Source organism: Elephantulus edwardii, unplaced genomic scaffold, assembly GCF_000299155.1.
Source record: "Elephantulus edwardii isolate Elephantulus edwardi_28Jun2011 unplaced genomic scaffold, EleEdw1.0 scaffold00048, whole genome shotgun sequence".
Classification (NCBI taxonomy): Eukaryota; Metazoa; Chordata; class Mammalia; order Macroscelidea; family Macroscelididae; genus Elephantulus; species Elephantulus edwardii.
The window spans coordinates 14,923,077-14,946,094 of NW_006399798.1; the positions used below are offsets into that span (position 1 = coordinate 14,923,077).

General features: G+C 41.7%; 1 protein-coding gene across 1 annotated transcript in view; it reads right to left on the minus strand.

Annotated features, from left to right (window-relative positions):
• The window catches only part of CEP112 (centrosomal protein 112kDa), a 489,757-nt gene that overhangs the window by 288,476 nt on the left and 178,263 nt on the right, over positions 1-23,018 (minus strand). The window contains exon 20 of the mRNA XM_006886401.1: positions 11,724-11,831. Within this exon, the coding sequence (XP_006886463.1) occupies positions 11,724-11,831 (108 nt within the window). The remainder of the gene's footprint in view (positions 1-11,723; positions 11,832-23,018) is intronic.

The window sequence follows — 23,018 nt, forward strand, 5'->3', positions numbered from 1 at the left end:
CCTGCGAGGGAGGCCTGCGAGGGAGGCCTGCGTGGGAGGCCTGCGAGGGAGGCCTGCGAGGGAGGCCTGCGTGGGAGGCCTGCGAGGGAGGCCTGTGTGGGAGGCCTGCAAGGGAGGCCCTTCACCTCTGCAGTCTCTCCCACTTCAGAACTTGCAAACAGCATCACAAGACAATGGACAAAAACTGCCAGGGACTTTTTAACATCTTGCAAAAAATAGCAGGTTTTTGTGTTTCTACCTTCTAGAATTCAGCCAAAGCTCAGGTAGGATTCCAATAAGCTTATAATGTATCAAGAATCACATTTCCCCCCTTTAAAAATAATGGTTTTCCTGTTGTTCTCAGAAGCCATCAAGTCCAGTATAAATACAGCAATGCTATGAACAGATCTGAACCCCATTCTGTCCTGCCCCATCCTCATTCACTTCTGACACACTTGAGACCACTGCTACCGTCATTGTGTCAATCCACCTCACTGAAGGTCTTTCCCTCTTTTGCTTTCCCTCTACCTTTCCAAGGTCGATGGCTCTTGTCAAGCAATAAGCCCAAAGTATGTGAGATGTGTTATCATGGTTTGCTATTAAGGGTGTTAACATGGCTTTAAGGGGCGTCAAATCAATGCACGGAAATTGAAGAAATCATTAATATCCCTTTTAGGTGGGGCTCCAAGTTCTTGGGGGGAAAACAGGTTGTAACTTTGTATCTTTTATCCCTGTGGTTTGTTATTCAAAATGTATTCTACTCAGTTCTTGATAAAAATCTGCATTTTATCTTAATCTAGGCTATTACTGAAGCAGATTGTGTACTGAATACAAAAGCCATCAGAATCTGTCAACTAGTATGGAGTTTAGAAGGTCAATCAAATCAACCAGGTTCTAAACTCTTGTAATATTTGGGATGTGTCATCATGTCCTCTTAACAGTTTGCCCAGCACAGTTTCACAACCATCCATCAAACATTTTGAATGGGACAATGTAGTATTTAGAAGCAGTAAGAAAAAGGCCTAATTAGAAAAAATTGTAACTGCTTCATCTTCCTCACCAAGCAAATGGCCACCTGCACCAAACAGCCTCTGTGGAGCTGCCTGACAGAACTGTCCCGGCTGCCATTTAAGCCGACTCCTCTCATCTCTGCCTGGATCCCATTGCCTCTTGAAATTAAGAGTGTCCCTCCTACAAGTGTCACACCGACTCTACATTATCAACATGTCTCTTATGGTGGCCAATCCTTATTAACAAACATGGTTTTAAAAGGCTCTCCTGTCTATGCACATCCAAAACCTTCTCCAACAGGGTAAAAATGGAAGCCACGGACTGGGAAAAATATTAAGTAATGACATGCCAGATAGGGACTTATAAAATACTCGAGCACCCCAAGAAGATAAAGGTTAACAACCCAATTGAAAAATGGGCACAGGATATGAGCAGACACTTCACCAAAGAAGACATTCAGATGGCTAACAAACATACGAAGAAATGTTCAAAATCCCTAGCTCTAAGAGAGATGCAAATCAAAACAACTATGAGATATCATCTCATCCTAGTAAGAATAGCAAAATTTAATAGAACAGCAAATACTGGTGAGGTTGTGGAGAAACTGGAACCCTAATTCACTGTTGGTGGGATTGCAAAATGGTCCAACCACTATGGAAGGCAGTGTGGCGCTTTCTCAAAAAGTTGCAAATAGAAATACCATTTGACCCAGCAATTTGACTACTGGGAATATACCCCAAAGAGACCATAACTGCCACCCAAGCAGATATATGCACACCCATGTTTATTGTGACTTTGTTCACAATAACAAAGAGTTGGAAACATGCCAAGTGCCCATCAACAAATGAATGGATAGAGAAACTCTGGTATATTCACACAATGGAATAGTATGCTACATTGAAAAACAAGGAACTCGGAATATTATACAGAATGGGTGACCCTGGAGGACATTATGCCGAGTGAAATATCTCAGTGACAAAAAGATAATACTGCATAATGCCACTGTTATAAAAGAGGACTGATATAGAGGTTGGGGGAGACTGAGAAAGATGGGATAAATGATGTCTACTGCATTGAAACAGATGAGAGAACTGTTTAAAAGGGATATGTGATTAGGTATTTTTGTTATGACTGGAGTCCAGAATGAAGACTGCATCGCAGAGTGGACTTAGGGGGAGGGATTGTATACCAACGAAAGAATTTTTCTTTTACTTACCTTTTACTTAAGAGAAGAACAAATTCAGGGGAGGGGTGGGCAGGGAGAAAAGTGCAACAATGAATGAAAGTAAATCCAAAGTCTCTGTAACCTTTCATTAATGTTAATTTAAAAAAAAAGATCCTCTTAGCTGCTTTGTAGAGTAATGAATTAAAAGCAAGTAAAAAGAGCCTTTCCCTCGACTCCATACTTAGCTACCACTCCAGTGCTCTGCTCACTTTCTTTCAAAGTTCCTCAGTAGGGGTGCTGGCTCTTCTTAAATCCCCCACCCATTTCATTCCGACTTCTGTTCCCATGAGTACTGGCCCTTCACAGGGGCGACTACCTCACCAGACTTTTCTTCAGTGTCAGTCCACATTTTACTTCCTTTCTTCGGTCTCAGCCCACATTTTACTTCCTTTCTTGGGAGCGCCTACAACAACCGGTTACTGGCGGCTCTTTTCAGAAACTCTTCTCTTGGCTTCTGGGAGACCATGTTCTTTCCGGTCTCCCTCACTGGCTGAGGGAGTCTCTCTTAGCCTTTCACAGTCTCTCTCAGCCACATCAGCTGCCTAGTCCTCATCTCTAAACGCTGGCCTAGGACCTTCTTCCCTCTTTCTGCTTGCTCCTCGTGTCTGCCGTAACCATTCTCCTAAATTCATGTTGAAAAGTTATGTGTTTTATTTCATCACATTCCGTTTTCTTTTTTCTGGGAAGTTCAATGTGCAAAACAGATCCCAAATCTGACCATGTCCTTACTACCCGACGCGCACCCTAGTCACCTGCTCCTGTCAGACTTCACCAATTGCCCCCTCGTCAATCTCCCTGTTTCCTCTCCTGCCTCTGCTCCAATGAATTTCCCACCCACCCATCAGCTAGTGAGAGCTTTTTGAAATGCATTTGAGCAAGGTCTGGATTTATTTCTCCAGCACCCACCCTTACCCCCCCCCCAACAATATGTCTTTAAGTGACATGAGGTCACCCTCTCCTCATTTCAAAGAGCATCCTGATTACATTTTCAAGACAGACTTGGGACAAATTCTTCACTATCACAGCTCTAAGACATCAATTCTTCAGCCTTCCTGATTCCTTATACAGCTGTCATAGGCATATGAGACTACTAAAAATGCCACGATTTGGTGACATCTTTGCTCTTTAAACACTTTATTTTACACAACATGTTTTATCTCTTGACTACTGTTTCTTCCACAGGCTTTGATTGTGGATCCAAACAAAATGAAATCCTTTCTGTTCTTATCATTATGCTGTTTACTGGTCATGTTTAAGATGTTCTGATTTCTTTACAGTGAGGTGTAATCCACACAGAAAGCTCTGTCCTTTTTTATCTTTATGAGCCAGTGCTTCAAAGCTTCCTTTGTTCTCAGCAAGCAGTGTTGTTACATCTCTGGTTGCGACAACTCCTCCTTCTACTGTGACGCTGTTTCTTCTTTGTGTAGCCTAGCTTCTCTGATTATTTGCTCCATATACAAATTAGGTAAGTACACACACCCTTCTTGATTTTAAACCATGAACTATCTCCTTGTTCTGTTCAAATAATTGCATCATGGCCTATGCCCAGGTTCTGCAAGAGCAAATTAAGTGTTCTGGAATTCCATTCTTCACAATGTTATCCATTCAGCTCCTTCTTAATTTCTTCCCTCTGCTTTGACTTCTCAGCACTCTAGTGCAAGATTCAAAGTCTCTTCTGACATCCATTCTGGTCTTTTCTTCTTCTAACTTTGTAATGACCTTTGGCATTCTTCGTGGATGAAACTCTTAATTATCCTCCCACAGCTCATCTGTTCTTCGTTCATTAGTGTTTAAGGCCTCCAACCTGTTCCTGAATTGGTTTTTAAATTCAAGTGGGATGGACTCAAGGTCAAATTTTGATTCCTGTGGATCTGATCTGACCTTCTTTAGCTTTAATTTCAACTTGCATATGAGTAGCTGATGGTTTGTTCCGCAATCAGCACTTGGTCTAATTTTCACTACTAATATTGAACTTCTCCAATGATTTCTTCCACATATGTAATCAGTCTGATGCCTGTGCATACCATCAGGTGAAATCCATGGGTCTAGTCTGTGTTTATGTTTCTTATAAGAAGTATTTGCTATGAATAAATCCTTGATTGTGCAGAATTCTATCATTTTATGTCCAGCCTCATTTCTGTCACCAAGTCCATGTTTTCCAACTATTGATCCTTCTTCCTGGAGGAGAGAGGTCTTAATTGTGCTTTAGTAAAACTACGACATTTTCATCTCCTTCATATGCATGTGAAAACTGGACAATGAACATGGAAGATCACAAAAAGAAGAGATGTTCAGGGATTCAGAGTTGCAGAAGAATACGGAATCTACTGTGGCCTGACAGGAGAATGAACAAATCCGCCCTGGAAGAAGCTCAGCCAGAATGTTCCTTACCCGGGAGGAGGCTGAGCCTTCGTCTCACATTCTTTGGACACGTTACCAGGAGGAATCAGTCCCTGGAGAAGGACATCAAGCTTGTTAAAGCAGTGTCAGGAACAAAGAGCGCAATCCCAGAGACATGCAGTTCGAATCCTGGCCCAGACGCTCTGCTGGAGAGGGAGGGGCAAACTCTTCCTGTACCAGTTGGATCTGATTTGTTAGTACATATAAAAAAAATAATAAAAAGAAAAGAAACAAAGAGAAAGATCTTCAATAATATGGACTGACCGACAGAGTGGCTGCAATAGGCTGAAACACAGAAAGGACTGTGAAGATGGCGCAGGCCAGGTAGTGTTTCTCTCTGTTGTACGTAGTGCTGCTTTGAGTTGGGACCTAACAACAACAAGGCAAGGAAGGTCTGGTAGCCTAGTGGGTGAGGAGTTGTGCTGCCAATCCAGAAGTAGGCAGTTCAAATCCACCAGCTGCTCTGAAGAAGAAAGATGAGCAGTCTCCTTCTATGTGATTTACAGCCTATAAAACCTCACTACATGGTCAGATACAGATTCAGACTCAATGGCAACAAACTGAGTTGGCACCGATGAGTTGGAAACCATAAATAACAGCAAAGTTAATGAAAACAAGAAAGAGAGCAGCAGCAACATCTCAGTTGCCTTTGAATTGATTCAGCATCATGGAAACTCCATGTGTATCTGAACAGAACTGTGCTTCATAAGGTCTTTAATAGCTGGTTTCTAGTAGAAGATAGCAGATCTTTTTTTTTTAGCTGCCTCTTGGTGAACATCCAAATTTCTGGGTAGTAGAAGCACATTAACTACAGCACCACCAAGAAACTTTCAAAAGAGTAGCACAGCAGACAAATAATAAAGCATAAAGGTGCTTAGAAAACAATTAATTATACGAAAACTCAAGAGATTTGGGGAATAAGCATAACTTCATAGTCATTTACCTCATCTGGAACCTCAATAGTGAAAGAAATTTTAGCATGTTTTTCAACCCTTGTCAGATCACACTTGCTATTAATGAAATCACTTCAAACCATTTTCACTTCCATAAGCTCTCCTGTCCATGACCTTAATGCCTACCCAACAATCTACAACTCCCCTTCCTCCTCACAGAGCAACCTGTCCCTCCTCTCCTGGGCATCGCATGGCTCCCACCCATACAGTTACCTCTACCTTCTTGGGAACTGGTGTTAGTATCTTCTGTTTCCTCACCCTTTGCTTTCTTTTGGACTCATCCAGTGTAGACACTTAGTGTTAAGTGCCACTGAATACCCAGAAAGCCTATAAATAACAAATCTGAACCCTGTCCTGTCCTGTGCCATCTTCACACATCCTGACACACTAGAGCCCATTGCAGCAGTCACCATGTCAATCTACCTGGTCAGGTGTCTTCCTCTCCTTCACCAACCCTCCACCCTTCCCAGCATCTTGTCACTCTCCAAGGAATAGCCCCTCCTAGGAACATTCTCAGAGCATGTGAAGTGAAGCCTCATCATGCATGCTTCCAAAGAGCACTCTGGCAGCACCCTCTCCAAGACATATGTGTTTGTTCTCTTGGCCATCCATGGGATGTCCAGTGCACTTCTCCAACACCACAGCTTCTGTCAACTTTATTCATTCTCCAGTGTATAGACCAGTAAGCCTAAATAAAAATAAGCCTATGCTTTTAGATTGTGTTATCTAAAAATCTAGATAATAAAACTATTTCAAAAGGGAAATATTAGGAATTGCCAGCTATCTGCTTTTTAAATATTCCAATCAGTCTGCACATAAATTCCCCATCTGTTTCTCTCATATGATTTCCATGTTAATTTTACTACTGATGTTTTGTACCAAAATATTTGCAATGAGTTGGCTCTCCAGTTTGGGGTTTGGTTTTGTTTTTCTTAGAACGGACAATACGCATTTATTCTTCCTGGAAATTTTGACCACTTGTTTATCTGCTTAAGTACATTTCCCTTTCAAAGCTTTGTAGTGAAAAGAGATGATATAAAATACAAGATTAAAGAATGATATGATGGGATTGCCAAAAACATTCCCATCGTTCAGGAAATCCTCGCCTGCTTGGTTTGTTGTTTGTTTCCAACTTGAATGACTTTTGTGAAAAGACAATTAGGATTGTCTTTTTGTTCCAATGGGTTATACAGGAAAGAAGCAGGAAATCTTGATGAAAGCTTGGACTTCACAGGATATTTGTGTGAGTATTTATTCCATGTGTTTGATGTTTGTCTTCCACATCTGCACACTTTATGCCTGCTTTCTGGCTGTGATATTTTAAAATACCACTTTGCTTCCCCCTACCACTCTGCTTTTTTAAACGTCATAACGCTTCCTAGCATGATGCTTTCTATATGGGAGGGGCTCAGAATAAGGAAACTGAGGCCCACAAGACACAAGTCACTCATTTACTCTGGATGTTCATTTTAAAGTGGGTGGATTAGGTGTGCAAGTGCTTCTAAAACTTGGCCACAAAGTACCCTTGGCAGACACAAAAAAGAATCGTTCTCCCACCAGAGGGCCTGGGGGCCTAGCCTGAAGCAGCCTCTGCAAATTGGAATTTTCTCTGAAATGTCTTCGTTTCTCTTAAAACTTCATGAGAAGTCTGTGTTTTACAAAACAGTAAAGTCTATGTTTGCGGTAGTTGAAGGGTTAACTCAGCAGTGAAATTGTTTTGCTTTCCTATAGTATCATTAGGTGAATCCAATGCTCCAGGAAACAGACATGCAGCTTCACAAATTCAGGTGCTGGGTTCCCAGCCCAGGAAGTGCCGATCCTGGCATGAGAAGCAAGAGTTAACAGCTACACAGCCCTCTGCCAATAGAAAATGCTTTAATTACAACTTTTAAAGTTTTAGATTTTTCATAAAATGAAGGCAAAAGAATAGAAAAATTGTCAGTCTGACACCTGGATGGCACCTGAGAAGGAAGCAGAAGACGTGGAAGGAGGAAATCCAGCTAGACCAGTAAGATGGAAGGAAATGTCAGTGGCAGAAGCAGAGAGGACTTGTCTCCTGAGAGACGACATGTTGGACAAACAGGAAGTCACAGAACCCTGAATCTGGAAGGGAATCTTGCAGAAGGGAAGCCTGCCAAGTGTACAGTGTGGCTCCACCACACACCCCACACACTGCAACAACCTCGAGGTGAGAAGCCTATATTACCAAGGATAAACAACCCCCATTTAACTAACTCCTGAGGGCCGATGTACTTGAAACAACTTGAACTCCTCACAGGACCATCTACATTCAGGCCTAATTGCTGGCCAGCTCCAGGTGGAAACCATCCAAATGCAAGGCGAGAGCATGGCTTCGGTTCAAGTCCAGGTTCTTCCACATACGAACTCTCTGGGACCTCAGACCAGCGACTTAAGTGGGCGTGCTTCTGGTTTTACTAACTATCCACCCCTCACAAGATTGCTGACGAGAAATAGATGGATACGTGTGAAATAGGGAGAAGAGTGCCCAGCCCAGAGCTGCTGCTGTTAGGGGCTGGTAAGCTGGTTCCAACCAAAGTGACTCTGTACACAACACGAAGAAACCCAGCACGATCTACCCCCTCTCACAACCCCAACAACTGCTGCCCTTCTGCCTATCATCACACAGACTGAGTGGAGCATTTCCTGCATGCCAGACCTTGAAGGAAATTTCCCTCAGACTTGCCTTCTCTTGGCCAAGTATCTTGATTCCTTTAAAAGAATCCCTGTATGACAAAGTTCCAGACCCTTCTAATTTGGGAACTCTCCTTTGAAGAAACTTGGGTCTGTCAGTGACCTACTTAAAGTGTGGTGGCTGGGACGGAATTCTTTTTCATGACCTGATGTGCAAACAGTGTCCTGCACTCCATGGCACAGGTCCCTTGTCTCATTGTCCCAGGCACCTCTTTCTGTCTGCCTACCTTACCACTCTCGACTCCCACACTTTGACAGCTGATTTGCTAACCCAAAGCACAGAATTTTATAGTCAATACTAATAAATGTAATCTTCTTAATTTCAGCCAGTTTAAATCTTCAGAAAATGAATTCCCTTATCCTAGACATTAACTACTGTGAGCTCTAAGCCAGCAGAAAATGACTTCTATCTCATCATTCAGTGACAGACACTTAGAAACAACACTCTGGGTTGACACGAACCATTCAGATACGGTCCTTTGAACCGTCCCTTAACCACCTAAACCTACTAATACCCAAACCTTATTTTTCCTGACTGCCTTCACAAAGGCTGTTGTCAGGTGCCTCAATGACGTCCAGTTTCACGGCACCTATTTCTCTGTCCTTACTACCAGGCTGGCTACCCTGCTCAAAGAAGAACATGAGTTGAGCTTTCAATCAGCTTCATGTTTGGTAAATCCACGGGGCTTACTAGAAGCACTGCTATGCACCTATCATCTTTCAGGATGAACTTCTCACAGTGAAAATCTTTTGTTGTGGAGGTGATGGTGGTGGTAGCCTAAAAGTTGGCTTTTTTTTTTTAACACAGTGAAAATCTTAATCTGTGGAGTGGTGGGAAGGATATGATTTCACGTAATAGAATACCAGTCAAAAAAAAAAAAAGATAGCATAAAGTGTTTTCATACCATGGCACTGATACATAACGCACTCACTCACCATACTCCTGACTTCATCTTCCGCTAGTTGAGTTACTGCCTGGTGTCTGCAGTGCCAGTACTGATTGTAATGAACAGCCACTTAGATGTAGAAAGAACAAAAAAGACCAAAATCTCCAATAACTTGGGAGATCCTTGCCTATTTTTGTTAATTCCTGCTCTATCCTACATTTGTATCATCTGTGTCTTTTCGATGAAAAAAAACTTGTAGCAGCACGTGGATTCTATTAGTAATATTAGATTATTCAATCTCTCTTATTGCATTGAGTACTCTGCTGACAACAATTTCTAAACAATTTGACAGATTTCTAAGTCGAGCATTTGAAAAAAAAGAAAGAAGAGAGTTTTGGAGACACACTTCCAAACAAATGTAGCTGGATATTCATTCCGCTCCGTGTTCCCGACCTTGCCCACGTTTCTCCTTCCTTCCTGTTCTCCTATTCCCACGTCTACACCTCGTCTCAGGTGACACACATGCTCTGTGCTGTTACTACACACTGTTCTGCCGGGTTAGCGGCAGCCAATCACATCGACTAGTTACAACTGCTCATCAAGGAGACTGTTTGTGCTCAGTGTGAGCACATCTGTGCTGCCTGATGAAGACTGCATTTAGAATGATGTTCAATGTCTCCACATTTACCTTTTCTAATCATCGCAATCGTTATGCAGAACAGGATATCCAGAAGGCTGGGCTCTATGAGGAGAAGTATGGCATCAGGATTGGAGGAAGAATCATCAACCCTGCTTGCTGAAACTGAGGAGGACCTAAAGCACTTGCTGTGGAAGGTCAGGGAAAGCACTCTTCAGTCTTGAGACTCAATATCAAGAAGACAAAAATTCTCACCACTGAGCCAATTGGCAGCATCATAATGGATGGTGAAGAGATTGAGACTGTTCACAGTTTTGGTCTGCTTAGATCCATAGTCAACACTCTTGGCACCAGCAGCCAGGAAATGAAAAGATGTATTGTGATGGAAAAGTGTGTGGTTAGAGATCTCTCTAAAGTGCTGAAGTGCAAAGATGTTAGTCTGGAGACTAAAGTGTGCCTGATACAGGCCATGGTCTTTGCAATCACTTGCTATGCATCAGAGAGCTGGACAATGACTAGGGAGGATAGAAAGAGAATTGATTCCTTTGAGCTGTAGTATTGGAGTAGAGTATTGAATATACCATGGACTGCTAGGAAAACAAACAGATTTGCCCTAGAGAGGGTGAAGTCGGGCTGCTCCTTGGAGGCAAGGATTCTGAAGCTTGAAGGATTCTGAAGCTTCGTCTGACATACTTTGGACATATTGCAAGGAGGCACAGGTCCTTGGAGAGGGACGTCATACTTGGGAAGGTGGAGGGACAGCACAGGAGGGAAAGACCCTCAATGAGATGGATTGATTCAGTGACTGGGGTAATGGGGGTAGGTGTGTCAGAAATGGTTGAGATTGGCACAGGACAGAGCAGAGTTTAGGGCTGTTGTACATAGGGTAACTATGAGTCGCAGGCAACTCAATGGCATAAAACAACAACAACAACAACAACAATCATCACATGCGTGACAGACTGTTTTACGTTCACTCCTACTTGATGTTCTTCTCTGCGATCCCATCTCAGAAAGTCTGGTGACACTGGTGAGACTTGGTTTGGCCAATGAAAGATGAGTGGTTGTTTACAGTGCTGCTCTCCAGGAGAACCTAACATGTTTTAACAGAATTCCTCTTCCATTCCTGTCGGTGGTCCAGAGAGGCTGGATCCAACACTAGGAAACCTGACTCAAGGAGCCCAGTATGGAGCCGAACCATGGCGAACTCTCAAAAGACACACGGCATGAGCGTGAAAGAAACCTCCTGAGTCTGATTTTCATTCTGAGACACTCTCAGTTTTCTCTCACCTCAGCCTTTGAACTTGCTGTTCCCTCTACCTGGAATAACACTATTCGCCCAGAGATTTCACAAGGGGCTTCCTTCCGTTTTCTAGAACTGCTGGTAGACATGGCCCCTGCTCAGAGGGCTTTCCTGACCACCTACTGCTGGTACTTCATTCCTTTACCTCCTCTAGCCTGCAAAGTTCATAACAGGCCTTCTTCACATCCTCATAAATCATCTATGATTTCATTCTTCCATTTGTGGTCGAGCTGTCCACTGAAATGTAAGCTCCGTGAGAGAGGAAGACTTGTCTGTCTTACTCACTGCTCGCCTGTAAGGAGGCAGATGGTACTAAATGCTCTTTGTAAAATAAACAGACGACTCAAACCAGCGCTCTGACAAGACGTGCAGAATTCAAGGGCCACAGCGATTAAACACTTCCATTAAACTTTCAGATTCAAAGACTACTGAGGTAGACTACCCCTGGGTTTTATTGAAATGAAAAAAACATGGTTGCTTAGTACTTCAAAGGCGCTAGTAATGTGACTTCTTAAAAAATGTCAATAGACAGTGATTTTAATAATATAAAGAGATTTTTAAAAACAGTGCGCATGGGTGTATTTTTAAAATGGCATCATCAAAATGGAAGACCAACCTGCTGTTCATATCGTTTTTTGACGTCATCCAACTGCCAGAGAAAGTCTTTTGACTGTTTCTCACGAAGAGACTTAGATCTACTCAGATCGGCTTCTACTTTCTCCATCTAAAAAATCAGAAAAACAAATATTAATTTTTAAACAAGATATAGTATGTCATGTTTTCTTAATTTGTCCTGTTAGATTGACAGACCTTAATAATCAAAAAGTTGACTTTAAAGATGGTAAAAAAATGAAAAATGTATCAATAGATTTTAATATCTTTTTAGAGTTGAAGGCTGGGAAATGAAAACGGACATAAATTCTAATATATAATAATAATCCCACCAGCTGCTCCACAGGAGAAAGATGGGTAATCTCCCCAACCCCCCTCCTCCCTGTGTCATTAACTGCCTCTGAAAATGCCAGAGGGTCAGCTTTGGGTCAGTTCTGACGCAACAGTTGGTACACAACAACAATGATAATAAAGTAGTATTGCATAAAACTGTTACTGTAGAATGAGTATAACGATCCAAGGGGTGGGAGAGGCTGGAAGCCGATGGATGCGGATGTGCAGGGGGAAGGGGGGGATTAACCACTGCATTGTACAATTTGATGTGGGGGGGGGTGAAGGAAACGGAAAGAATTTGTTCAAATTTGTATTCAAAATTTGTAAATAAACTAGTAGAAAAAAATAATAATAAAGTAGATATATAATTTTAGATATTCAGATACTTTTTATAAGATTTTATTCAGTCTTTGGCTCAGGATAGGGCAGGTTTCAGAGCTAATGTGCACAGGATCGATGTGAGTCGCTAGACGCCTGATGGCACATAATAACAGCAATAAACAAGACACTGATGAATGGAAGAATATTTTCAAATTATATGTCTGAGAGAGACGTGCGCACAGCACAAGTAAAGAACCTTATAACTCAACACTAAAGGGACATTTACTCAACCGGGGGGGCAGTCTCTGGGCAGCAATGACATTTATTTCTAGCTTTGTCTTTAAGAATCTGTCTGGATTTCAAATTGGTTCAGTCATGGCTGAGGAAGCTTCACTAGAACAGACTAAAGTTTTTAGAATTATGGTGAATCAGAAAGACAGCCAGAATGGGAAGATTTTAACATTACAGGCCAAAAGCTTTGTGAGAAATGTAACCTCTCCCTTATAAAAGAAGAGCTGCGCACACACTTGAGAGCAGCCAAACCTGTGCTCAGATGTCAAGCGCAGCTGGAAGCAGTGCTGTCCCTGCTCAAAGACGGCGGCTGAGGCTGCCGCTCTGAATGTCTGCTGACCTCCTCCAGCCCGATCAACATCCACGCTCGTGCATCAGCCTCCTAAAGTGCTCACGATGCCCTTCCTAGGCTCACACTTCAGGGCTTCAACCTGGAACGTTTCCATTCTAGCTACTGCAACAAATCTGCCAAATTGTAAAACTCTGAGGTCTGTTCCTGTTTCACTTCACTGGTCATGACAGAATCAAATTGCAGGGCAGGAAGGCGTTACCAATAATTAAGATGCAAAGAAGATTAAAATGGCCAAGAAGCATGGGAATGGACGTCCACCACCACCAGCCATCAGAAATGAAACCCTGAAACTCACAGTCACATCCACTCTGTCAAATTGCTTCCAACTCACGGCTGAGCAGGACCCTCCACTGGGCTTCTGAGGCTGCAAATTCCTCCAGAAACAGCCTGCCTCACCTCCCTCCCCACAACCCAAGCCGCGGATCTTTCGATTAACAGCTCAGCGAGTAATGCTCTAAGCTCCCAGGCCCCCTTCACTGGTCAATTCGTAAAAGCCACTGCTGTGAAGTCAGAATAAACTTATAGAAGCTGACCCTCTGGCAGGTTTCAGAGACTGTAAATCACAGGAGAGAAGACTGTCCATCGTTCTCCCATGGAGCAGCAGGTGGATTCAAACCACCTCCCTTTGGGTTGGCAGTACAACTCTCCATATACTAGGCCACCAGAGCTTCCCTGGTGAAATGAAAAGAAAATCGTAATGAGATACCACAGGGATGATTATAATGAAAAAGAGAGATAACAGCGATAAGAGCAAGAGCTGATAATGATGTGAAGGAAACAGAACCTTCAACCCCAAAAGCACAGAGTTGGCATCCCCAGCTGCCGCATGGGAGAAGGACATCTTGGGAGTCGGGAGAGGAGTCCACACGAAGCACTGCTAATCCAGAGGTGTCGCCTCTCAGGCAGCCTGAATCCACCAGCAGCCCCATGCGGAAGAGAGAGGCAACCTCCTTCCTTGGAGTATAATCACCTCGATGGCACAAAATTTGAGAGAGTGTTGCCTCCGGGTTGTATTCTTTCTCCATACCTATTCAATCTATATGCTGAGCAAATCATTTGAAAGGCTGGACTATATGAAGAGTAAAGCGGCATCAGGATTGAAGGAGGATTCTTCAAGAACCTGCATTACTCAGAGGACAGAGCCCTGCTTGAAGCACGGTCTCCAGGAAGATCAAGGACTGCAGCCTTCAATATGGGTTACATCTCAAAACCAAGAAAATAAAAATCCTCACCACTGAACCAACAGGTAACGCTGTGATAGAGAAAAGATCAAAGCTGTCAAGGATTTCCTTTTACTTGTATCTAGGAGCAACACTCAGGATAACAGAAATAAAAAAAAAATAAAAATTAAATAAAGAAATAAAAGAAATCAAAAGATATGTTGCAAAGGGAACGTCTGCTATCAAGGACCCTCCAGAGTGCTAAAGAGTAAAGACATCAGCTTGAGCAGGTCTTTTCCATTTCTTCCTATGCATCTGAAGAGTGGTTAAAGACCAAGGATGACAGAAAAAGAGTTAATGCCTTTGAGCTGTGGTGTTGGAGGAGAGGGCTGAGTGTCTCACATAGCCGGCACTCCTTAGAGTCAACATGGCAAAAATGTGCCTCGTACCCTGTGGGCATGTTGTTAAGAGGCGTCAGTCCTCAGAAGAAGATACCATGCTGGCAAAGGTTGTGAATCAGTGAAAGACAGAAAGACTCCCAGCAAGACGTTGTGGCCCAGTGACCGTAATGATAGGTTGGAACAAATCAGAGCTGGTGAGGAAAGCGCAGGACAGGGCAAGGGTCTGCCTTTCAACGGTATCCAACAACAGCAAGGAGCCCTAACAGTTTCTGGTCCTCATCCAGATATCTCGATTATGGCACGAAACTTAGAAACTACATATTTCTTCATAAATATCAAGAATCAAACTCCTGAAGACAGTAAGTCATCAATCTCCAAATTCCACACGGGAGTTCTAGGATTACTGATCCATACATAATCACTGTGTGGCCAAGAGCAATTTTACCAAAGAATCATTAAAGGACAAACACTTCGGAGTTGCTTTTTTCTTTTGTTTCTAACTGATGAGACAGATTTTTAAACGGAAACATTCATTTTTCTTTTTTAAAAAGCTTATGCTCCTCTCCTGAGCCTTTATGCAAAGAAAGTTATTTGTGCCACTATTAGAGCCTCTACTTGGAATATTACTGCTTTTTAATTTTTGACTCATGTACTTTTAACTTGTTAGTTAAATTTGTGTCTTCTAGGCTGCAACACTTCCATGATACATCTTCAAGGATATGAATATGTACTGCTAAGCACAATCGATAACAGTACATCTAAATTCCAAAATCAATCTCCATAATAGTCTATGTGTTTCCTACTGCCAAAGGGGCCCTTTAGAGTAGAGAGAGAAGATCTTCACCCTGAAACCCACAGCGTCCCTTTTCAGCAGGAAGTAGCTAAGAGAATACGCCATCCCCTTTTCCTTATGACTCAGGGTGAAGTCTCTCTCAGGGAGGAGTGATAGGGAATGGCAAAGGACACACCGACAAAGGAGATTAATCAGAACTGGCTTTGACAGGCACTGTGGCAATTGGACTATTAAAAGAGACTTTCAAGGGAGGGGAAGGGAAGAACGAACTGTGGGGGAGGGTAGAGAAAATAGTGCAACAATGAATGAATGAAAACCCAAAATCTCTGTAAATGTTCATTAAATTTAATAAAATTTAATAATAAAAAAAAGAGCAAGAAGGGAAAAAAAGGTAAGTTACATTTACAAGAAACTTAAAAGCCCAACAGACAGCCCTGAGTCAATTCCAAGTGACCTGTAGGCACCCCGTAGGTGACAGCAGAGCTGCCCCATGGTGGCCAGGCCTGCGGATCTCTCTGACGCAGACTGTACCGCCTCTTCCACAGGATCAACTGACAGGCTGGAACCTCACCACCTATCGTTAGTAACAAACACCTCACTGCAGCATCACCACGGCCAATGAGCCAAAATGTTCAGGAAAAGAAATAGACCCTGAAAAATCTATCATGATGTCATTATCCTACAACTTTAATTAACAAAAGGAGTGAGTCCATGAAGTTTACATGTGTGCTTGAAGACAGAAAGAGTTTTGCTGGCGACTCAAACTTCAATCTCGTTACTACTTTTTACTCAAATTCTAGTCTTCAATTTCCAAAAACTGGAAAGAAGTTGACAACCTTACCTGCAGAAACAGCTTCGCCCTTCTTCCAAGTCAGTACACATTCCCACTTAAACCAATCCATTTTTGACATCTCAGTCCCCAGTCTTCAACTCTAACCACTGGGGGAAGCTCACATCCTAATTTGTAATAAAACACGCCTCATTCTCTCTTGTCTCAGTACACACCTCACTACCATCGCCACGCCTAGGTGATTTCTTCAGGCTAACTCAACAACCTTCCACTTCCAAGCCTCTGGGGAAACCCCATCCATCCCTACGGCAATAACTGTGTGTTGCCCCCATCACAATAATATATTATCACCATTCCCAATGCATTTCCTTTATCTGCATATTTTACTTCCTTTTAAAAAAGTGGCTACACAATTATCCACCTAGGAGTTCTGTTGGCCTAGTGGGTAGAGATTTGTGCTGTCAACTCAGAGGCACATGGTTCAAACCCACCAGCTGCTTTGCCAGAGAAAGACGAGCCATGTCTCCCACGTGACTGACAGCCTCTGAAAAACCCAGAGAGTGTCAGTGCTAAATCGATTCTGACTCCACGGCACGCAACAATTATCCACCTACCCAGGACTGCAACTGAGATATGGTGTTACACTTTTCTAAAATCATCACCAACTCAATTATTAGGTCAAATAAGTTCTTAGATATTCTTCTCAAATGTGCCTTTATTTTACTGCCACCACCACAGAGAAAATGTCCGCTACATTCAAGAAGGTCAAGGTCTTCTCCCTTCAGTGCTTCCCACAATGGACCTCAGAGGAGATTACTGCCACTCATCCTACACACCCCAACCCTGGACAGTTCTGGAACAAACCATGGCCACTCTCAGCTCTGCTGTAACTCTTGTTCTTCTAGCTTTCTAGCAATCTAGATAACCCTTTTATTTATTTCTTTTTTCTCATTCAGACAGTCAATCTTCAATTCCTCCCCCTTGAGGTGATCTTGGATCAGAAAATTAATACAAATGTCTTCCTTCTCTTTATCCTTTATGACTTTACATTTCTACTTCTAACCTAGCACATGGCGGTTCTGAAAGCGTTTCCAGAGCGTGAGCTTTGCAGGATTTTTAAATCTACATCATGAGGTCTAAGTAAAAGGAACCATGATTCATAATTCTTTCCTTTGCATCTTAATTGTTTCCAAAGTGAGATGTTGTATAGAATAAGAATGTACTAAAATCTTACAAGATGAATGTAAAATTAGGTAAAAGAGAAAAGGGAAGGAAAAAAGTGAAGGTCAAGCAGGGAGAAACTAGTTCCTTCCATAGAAAGTTGACTTTGCGTTCTTATTTTTCCTCAGCACAAGATGAAATATTCAAAACAAATATTAAATATTCAAACATGAAAAGTCAAAAAATAAAATATTTATTAATATTAAATAAAATTAACAGCTTTCTGTGCTCAAAGTTGGTTTTTAGGTCAAAGAGTTTTAAAATTGGAAAACCAACAACAACTTAAACCACATGAAAATACTTCATGTACCAACACATTTTAGGTAAGGTAAGCAAACAGCAGGTGATATCATGGGGAAATGAAATAGGTGTTATTTAAGATTATACTAACCGAAAAAGCCAGACTCCACTCCATTCTGCTACCATAATTTAACAGGCATTCAAAAACACATCCTGGGAAACAGTAAAAGCTTTCAGAGAAACATGAGTTCCATGGTTGCCATAGATACAAAAGATTCTTCATCACAGATCATTCCATATTCCATTAAACACCAAGTTAAAAAAGAAAAAGTCTTAACTGTGTAACAGCTCTCTCTTGAAAAGAATTTCAGAGTGAAAGTTAGTGGCCAAATCAGAAACACAAAAGGGCATGAATGTACCTGTATGACTATATAAAGTCATATGTCACTGTGAAGACTAAGACGTATCTAACTGAAAGCATGGTGTTCTCAATCACCTTACATGCCTGTGAAAGCTGAACGGTGAAGAAGGAAGATAAAACAAGAGTTGAAACCTTTGATATTTCGGTACTGGATAGGAATACTACACAAGCCAGCCTATTTGGACTGTCAAAAGGACATAAATACCTGCCCTGGCAAAGGTCGAGCTAGAAAGCTCTTTGGAAATGAGGGTGGGGAGACTTAGTCTCATAACATGGGACACGTTGTCAGGAGGGGCCAATCCCAGGAGACTTGAGCCTTGGAAGAGTAGAGGGTCCACACAGAAAAGAAAGACTTTGCAAAAGACAGACTGTTACGGCGGCTGAAGCACTGGGCTCCAACAAAAAAACTACTGCGAGGCGCATGGCTGGACAGTTTCCTTCTGTTGCACAAGGGGTCCACATGAGTCCCAACCAACCTGACACCACTTCACAACAACACCTAAAGAAACGAGAGGGGGAGGGCTGAAGAAAAAAAAAAAGTCTTTTTGTTGTTAGGTACCATCCAGTCGACTCCAAAACACAATAAGCCCACAACACAAGAGGTCCAGAACTTGTCCAACCCTGCCACATTTGCTTTTAGCTGCACATAAAAGAGGCCCAACTACTCACAGCTTTGATAACATTGGTCCTTATTTTTTTACTTCATGAAAAAAAAAAAATGGTCAGAAGCAGGCTGCAACTTCATCAGCCCAAAGACAGGAGGATTAAGGTCTCTAATTAAACCTTTCCTTAATGGTTGCAAAATGACTTCTGCAGCTCTGAACATGTGGAGCAGGGAAAATAGGTAAGTTCAGAAGGTATATATTAGCTGAGACAAATGCTCTTTAAGGGGATTTGTTGCAAGTTCCAAGCAATAGCAAATCAATTATGCTGTTTGAATTTCACTGACAAGGATGATGTTAAATGAACAGGCCAATTACAAAGTAAGAGACTGAAGTTTTGAAATAGAATACAATATATTGCCACAGCTAAGAGATGAAGAAAAGTTATGAGATAAAACACACAAGAATCAGTTGTAATTCTACTCACTAGCAATGAATAACAACAAAGAAAATTTTAAAAATTCCGTTAGCAACAAAATGAATGAAATATTTGTTGTCACCCCTTGCTGTTGTTGACTGCTGTTGAGTGAAGAATGACTCATAGGGACCCTACGAACAAAAGACCGGAAGCCTTTCCATAACTATCGACATTTCTCAAAGCTCACAGAGCTTCCAGAGGGATGTAGTTTAGGCAGTGGATGCCACGCCTCAGATCAGTGAGGACTCACAGAGACCCTATGAACAATAATCTGAACCCTGTCCTGTCCTGTGCCATCCTCACAATATGTGATATGCTCAAGCCCATTGCTGCAGTCCCTGTGTCAATCCCTCCTCTCTTTCTTTTATTTTTTAAATTTTATTTTATTAATTTTAATGAACATTTACAGAGATTTTGGATTTTCCTTCATTCATTGTTGCACTTTTTAATCCCTCCTCTCTTTCACTGCCCTTCCTCCTCTCCAAGCATAATGTCCCTCTCCAGCAAATAGTCTCTCTCAGTAACATGCCCAAAGTAGATGAGACAAAGCTTTGTTATTTTTGCCTCCAAGGAGCAGTTTGGCTGCACCTTCTCCAAGATATACTTGCTCTTTTGGTAGTCTATTGGATATTCAGTACGCTTCTCCAACACCACATCTCAAAAACATCAATTCTTCTGTCATCATTGTTTACTGTCTAGCTCTCAGATGCACACAGCAACTGACTGAAAAGCCAGTGGCCTGAATTAGGTGCACTTCAGTCATCAAACTGACACCATTGCTCCTTAGTAATTTGGAGAGGTCCCTGACTGCAGACTTTTCCAGGGCAATAGTTTACTCACCTCCTGACTGCTTCCAATAGGGGTGCTGACTGTAACTGACAGTCTGCATCTTTTCTCCATCTATCATGATATTGCCTATTGGTTCACTGGTGAGAATTTTTATGTATTGCACCAAGACCCCTCACTCAAGACTTGTACAAAGGAAATGAAAATACTAATGGACAAAATGCTTAAAGATCTAAACAAATGGAAAGACAGCCTGTGTTGAGGGATGACAGATGTTATTATTTGGTGTCATAAAGTCAACTACAACTCAGAGCAGCCCTATTAAGAACAGATCAAAACCCTGTCCTCTCCCGCACCACCTTCATCGTCCTCACCACGCTCCGTCTCCTTGGTGAATTCACTGTGCCAAACCATCTCCGTGAGGGTCCTCCTCTGACCCTCTACGTTCCCCAGCAGGATATCTTTTTCAAATGACTGGCCCCGGATAACGTGCCTAAAGTATGTTTCACCAAAGAAGTTTCACCTTCTTTGCCTCCAAGGAGCATCATGGCTGCACTTTCAAGACAGATTTGGTTTTTTGCCGTCAACACTACTAACCAACAGCAAAATTCAAAAGCATCAATCTTTCTTTGTTCTTCCTATTCAGTGCCCAACCTTCACATGCACAGGAAGCAACTGAAAATGCCACAGCTCGCAGCAGGCACGACGTGGGCTTTCACATACCCTTGCTCTGTAGTAACAGACTTCTCAAAATCAATGCATCTTTAGATTTCTTTCTTTTTTGTCATCTTTTGGTTTCTTGACTTCTGTTTCCAAGGGTGTTGACTGTAGATTCAAGTAAACAAAAACCTTGACAATTGCAGTCCCCCCCCTTTTATCTTGATGCTGCTTATAGGTCCATCTTCAAATGTTTCATTTCATTTTTTAACAACTTGCAATTTGTCTTAGTCCACAGCTTGTGAATAACTCATTTGGACTATTAATGCATGTTTTCTGCCCTTTCATGATATTTTAAGTCATATCACATACAAACAAAGGTCCCAAACTTTGATTCCATTTACATCATTAGTGCTGGCTCTACATGGAGGAGCCACATATTGTTAGTGCCTTCCAAACTGACAGACTTGTCTTCTGACACTTTATCAGACAATGTTACGCTATTACATATAGGCACTTTTTTGTTTCAGAAGTAGATCATCAAGATCTCCCCACTTTGTCTTAGTCTTGGGGCTGTGCTGAAACATGGGTGACCCTGCTGATATTTGAAAAACCAGTTGCACCTAATTGAGGCCATGGTCCTTTCAATCACTAGCTATGGGACAATGAATAAAGATGACACAAAAAGAATTGATGCCTTTGCTTTATGGTATTGGAGAAGAGTATGCAATATCCCAAAATAACAAAGAGATATATCTTGGAAAAAGTGCAGCCAGAATTCTCCTTGGAAGCAAGGATGGTGAAGCTTCATCTCATGTACTTTGGGCATGTTGCTAGTAAAGGTTATTCCTTGGAAAGAGACATCATATTTAGAAACGTGAAGGGTCAGAGAAAGAGCAAAAGAACCTCAACGAGATGGTTTAAAACAGTGGTAAAGTTTAGCAGGACGACAAGTAACAAATGCTGAGAGGATGTGGCGAGATAGTAACTCTTATACATTGTTGGTAGGATTGTAAAATGGTACAACCTTTCCTCAAAAAGCTGAGCATACAAAATCCATATGACCCAGCTATTCCACTGCTTGGAATCTATCCCAAGAAAATGAGAACTGAGGCACAGAGACTTGTACACCAATGTTCACAGCAGCATTATTCACCATTGCAAGAACATGGAAACAGCCCAAATGTTGAACCACAATGGAATGGATTGAGGCATTATGGTACATTCACACAATGGAATACTATGCAGCACTAAGGCACAACAGTTTTGTAAAATACTATATAACATGGGAGAATCTAGAAGGCATTATGCTGAGTGAACTAACTCAGTCATCTAAGGATAAATACTGCAAAGACCATTACTGTGAAAACAGAAATATGACTAGTAAGACGTAGATAAAAATCCAAAGGCAGGGGGCAGAGGAGAAGGGAGAGGAAGAAACCACTAGGATAAACACAGTGCATGTGAGTGAGCATTTGAAATACTATGTGAATGTAGGAATGTGTAAAATGCAATGTACTTGAATGATACACAATGTATGTAAATTCTGTGTGCAAACCACTATAAATTAAAAGTAAAGTGGAAGAAAAAGAATTGTAAAGGACAAAGGTTTAAGTCACAACCGAGATCTGAATGATGATTGTGATCCATTCGTGTCCATAAAACGACACAAATATATCCAGACGACAGTCTCCTAATTTGTAACTTGAGAAATCTTTTCATTAGTTCAAGAGTGGTAATAAGATGGCGAGCTAAATTTATAATGACATGCAACGAAAATTTTAAAAACCAAGCTGGCTGATAAGCCATTTCAATTGTGCTAGATGCCAGAATCAAGCCTACTTGTCCACAGCAGTGATTTTCAAAACTTGATTTTCATGACAATGCAGAGATTTTTCTACATATGACGTTATTATCACATAACTGATAATTGCCAAGAGAAAAGAGTGGCTTTCAAAGTCAGAGGACACGACTTGGCAGCTCCTCTCATTTAATGGGTTCTTCCCAAAAAGATCCACAGCCGGGAAACATCACCGTGGGCTGCTGTGAGTCGGAACCATCTGGATGATAGTGGGGTTTTGGTATCTTTTAATGAGGCTGCATTTTCAAGAGAAAAATAGACTAAAAAAATCAGTAATTGTGTATGCCCCAGAAAGAACTAGTTAGCTGACATTCATTCCGTCAGTTTGCAAGATTAAAAAGTTTTATTTCTGAATTACTGCCACCACTTCAAAGCTCATGGCTGTCTTTCTCAGTCATTTATTTGTTTCACAGAGAATAGGTAAATACAGGAAAGTAAGGTTGTTTATTTTACAAATGTGAACGTGTGTGTGTGTGTGTGTGTGTGTGTGTGTGAAGAATAGTAACAGAATAATTTTTTCTTTAAAACACATATATTTTACACACCTTATCACTGACAGTTGCCACTGATAAGAATTGTTTACCAGGGCAAC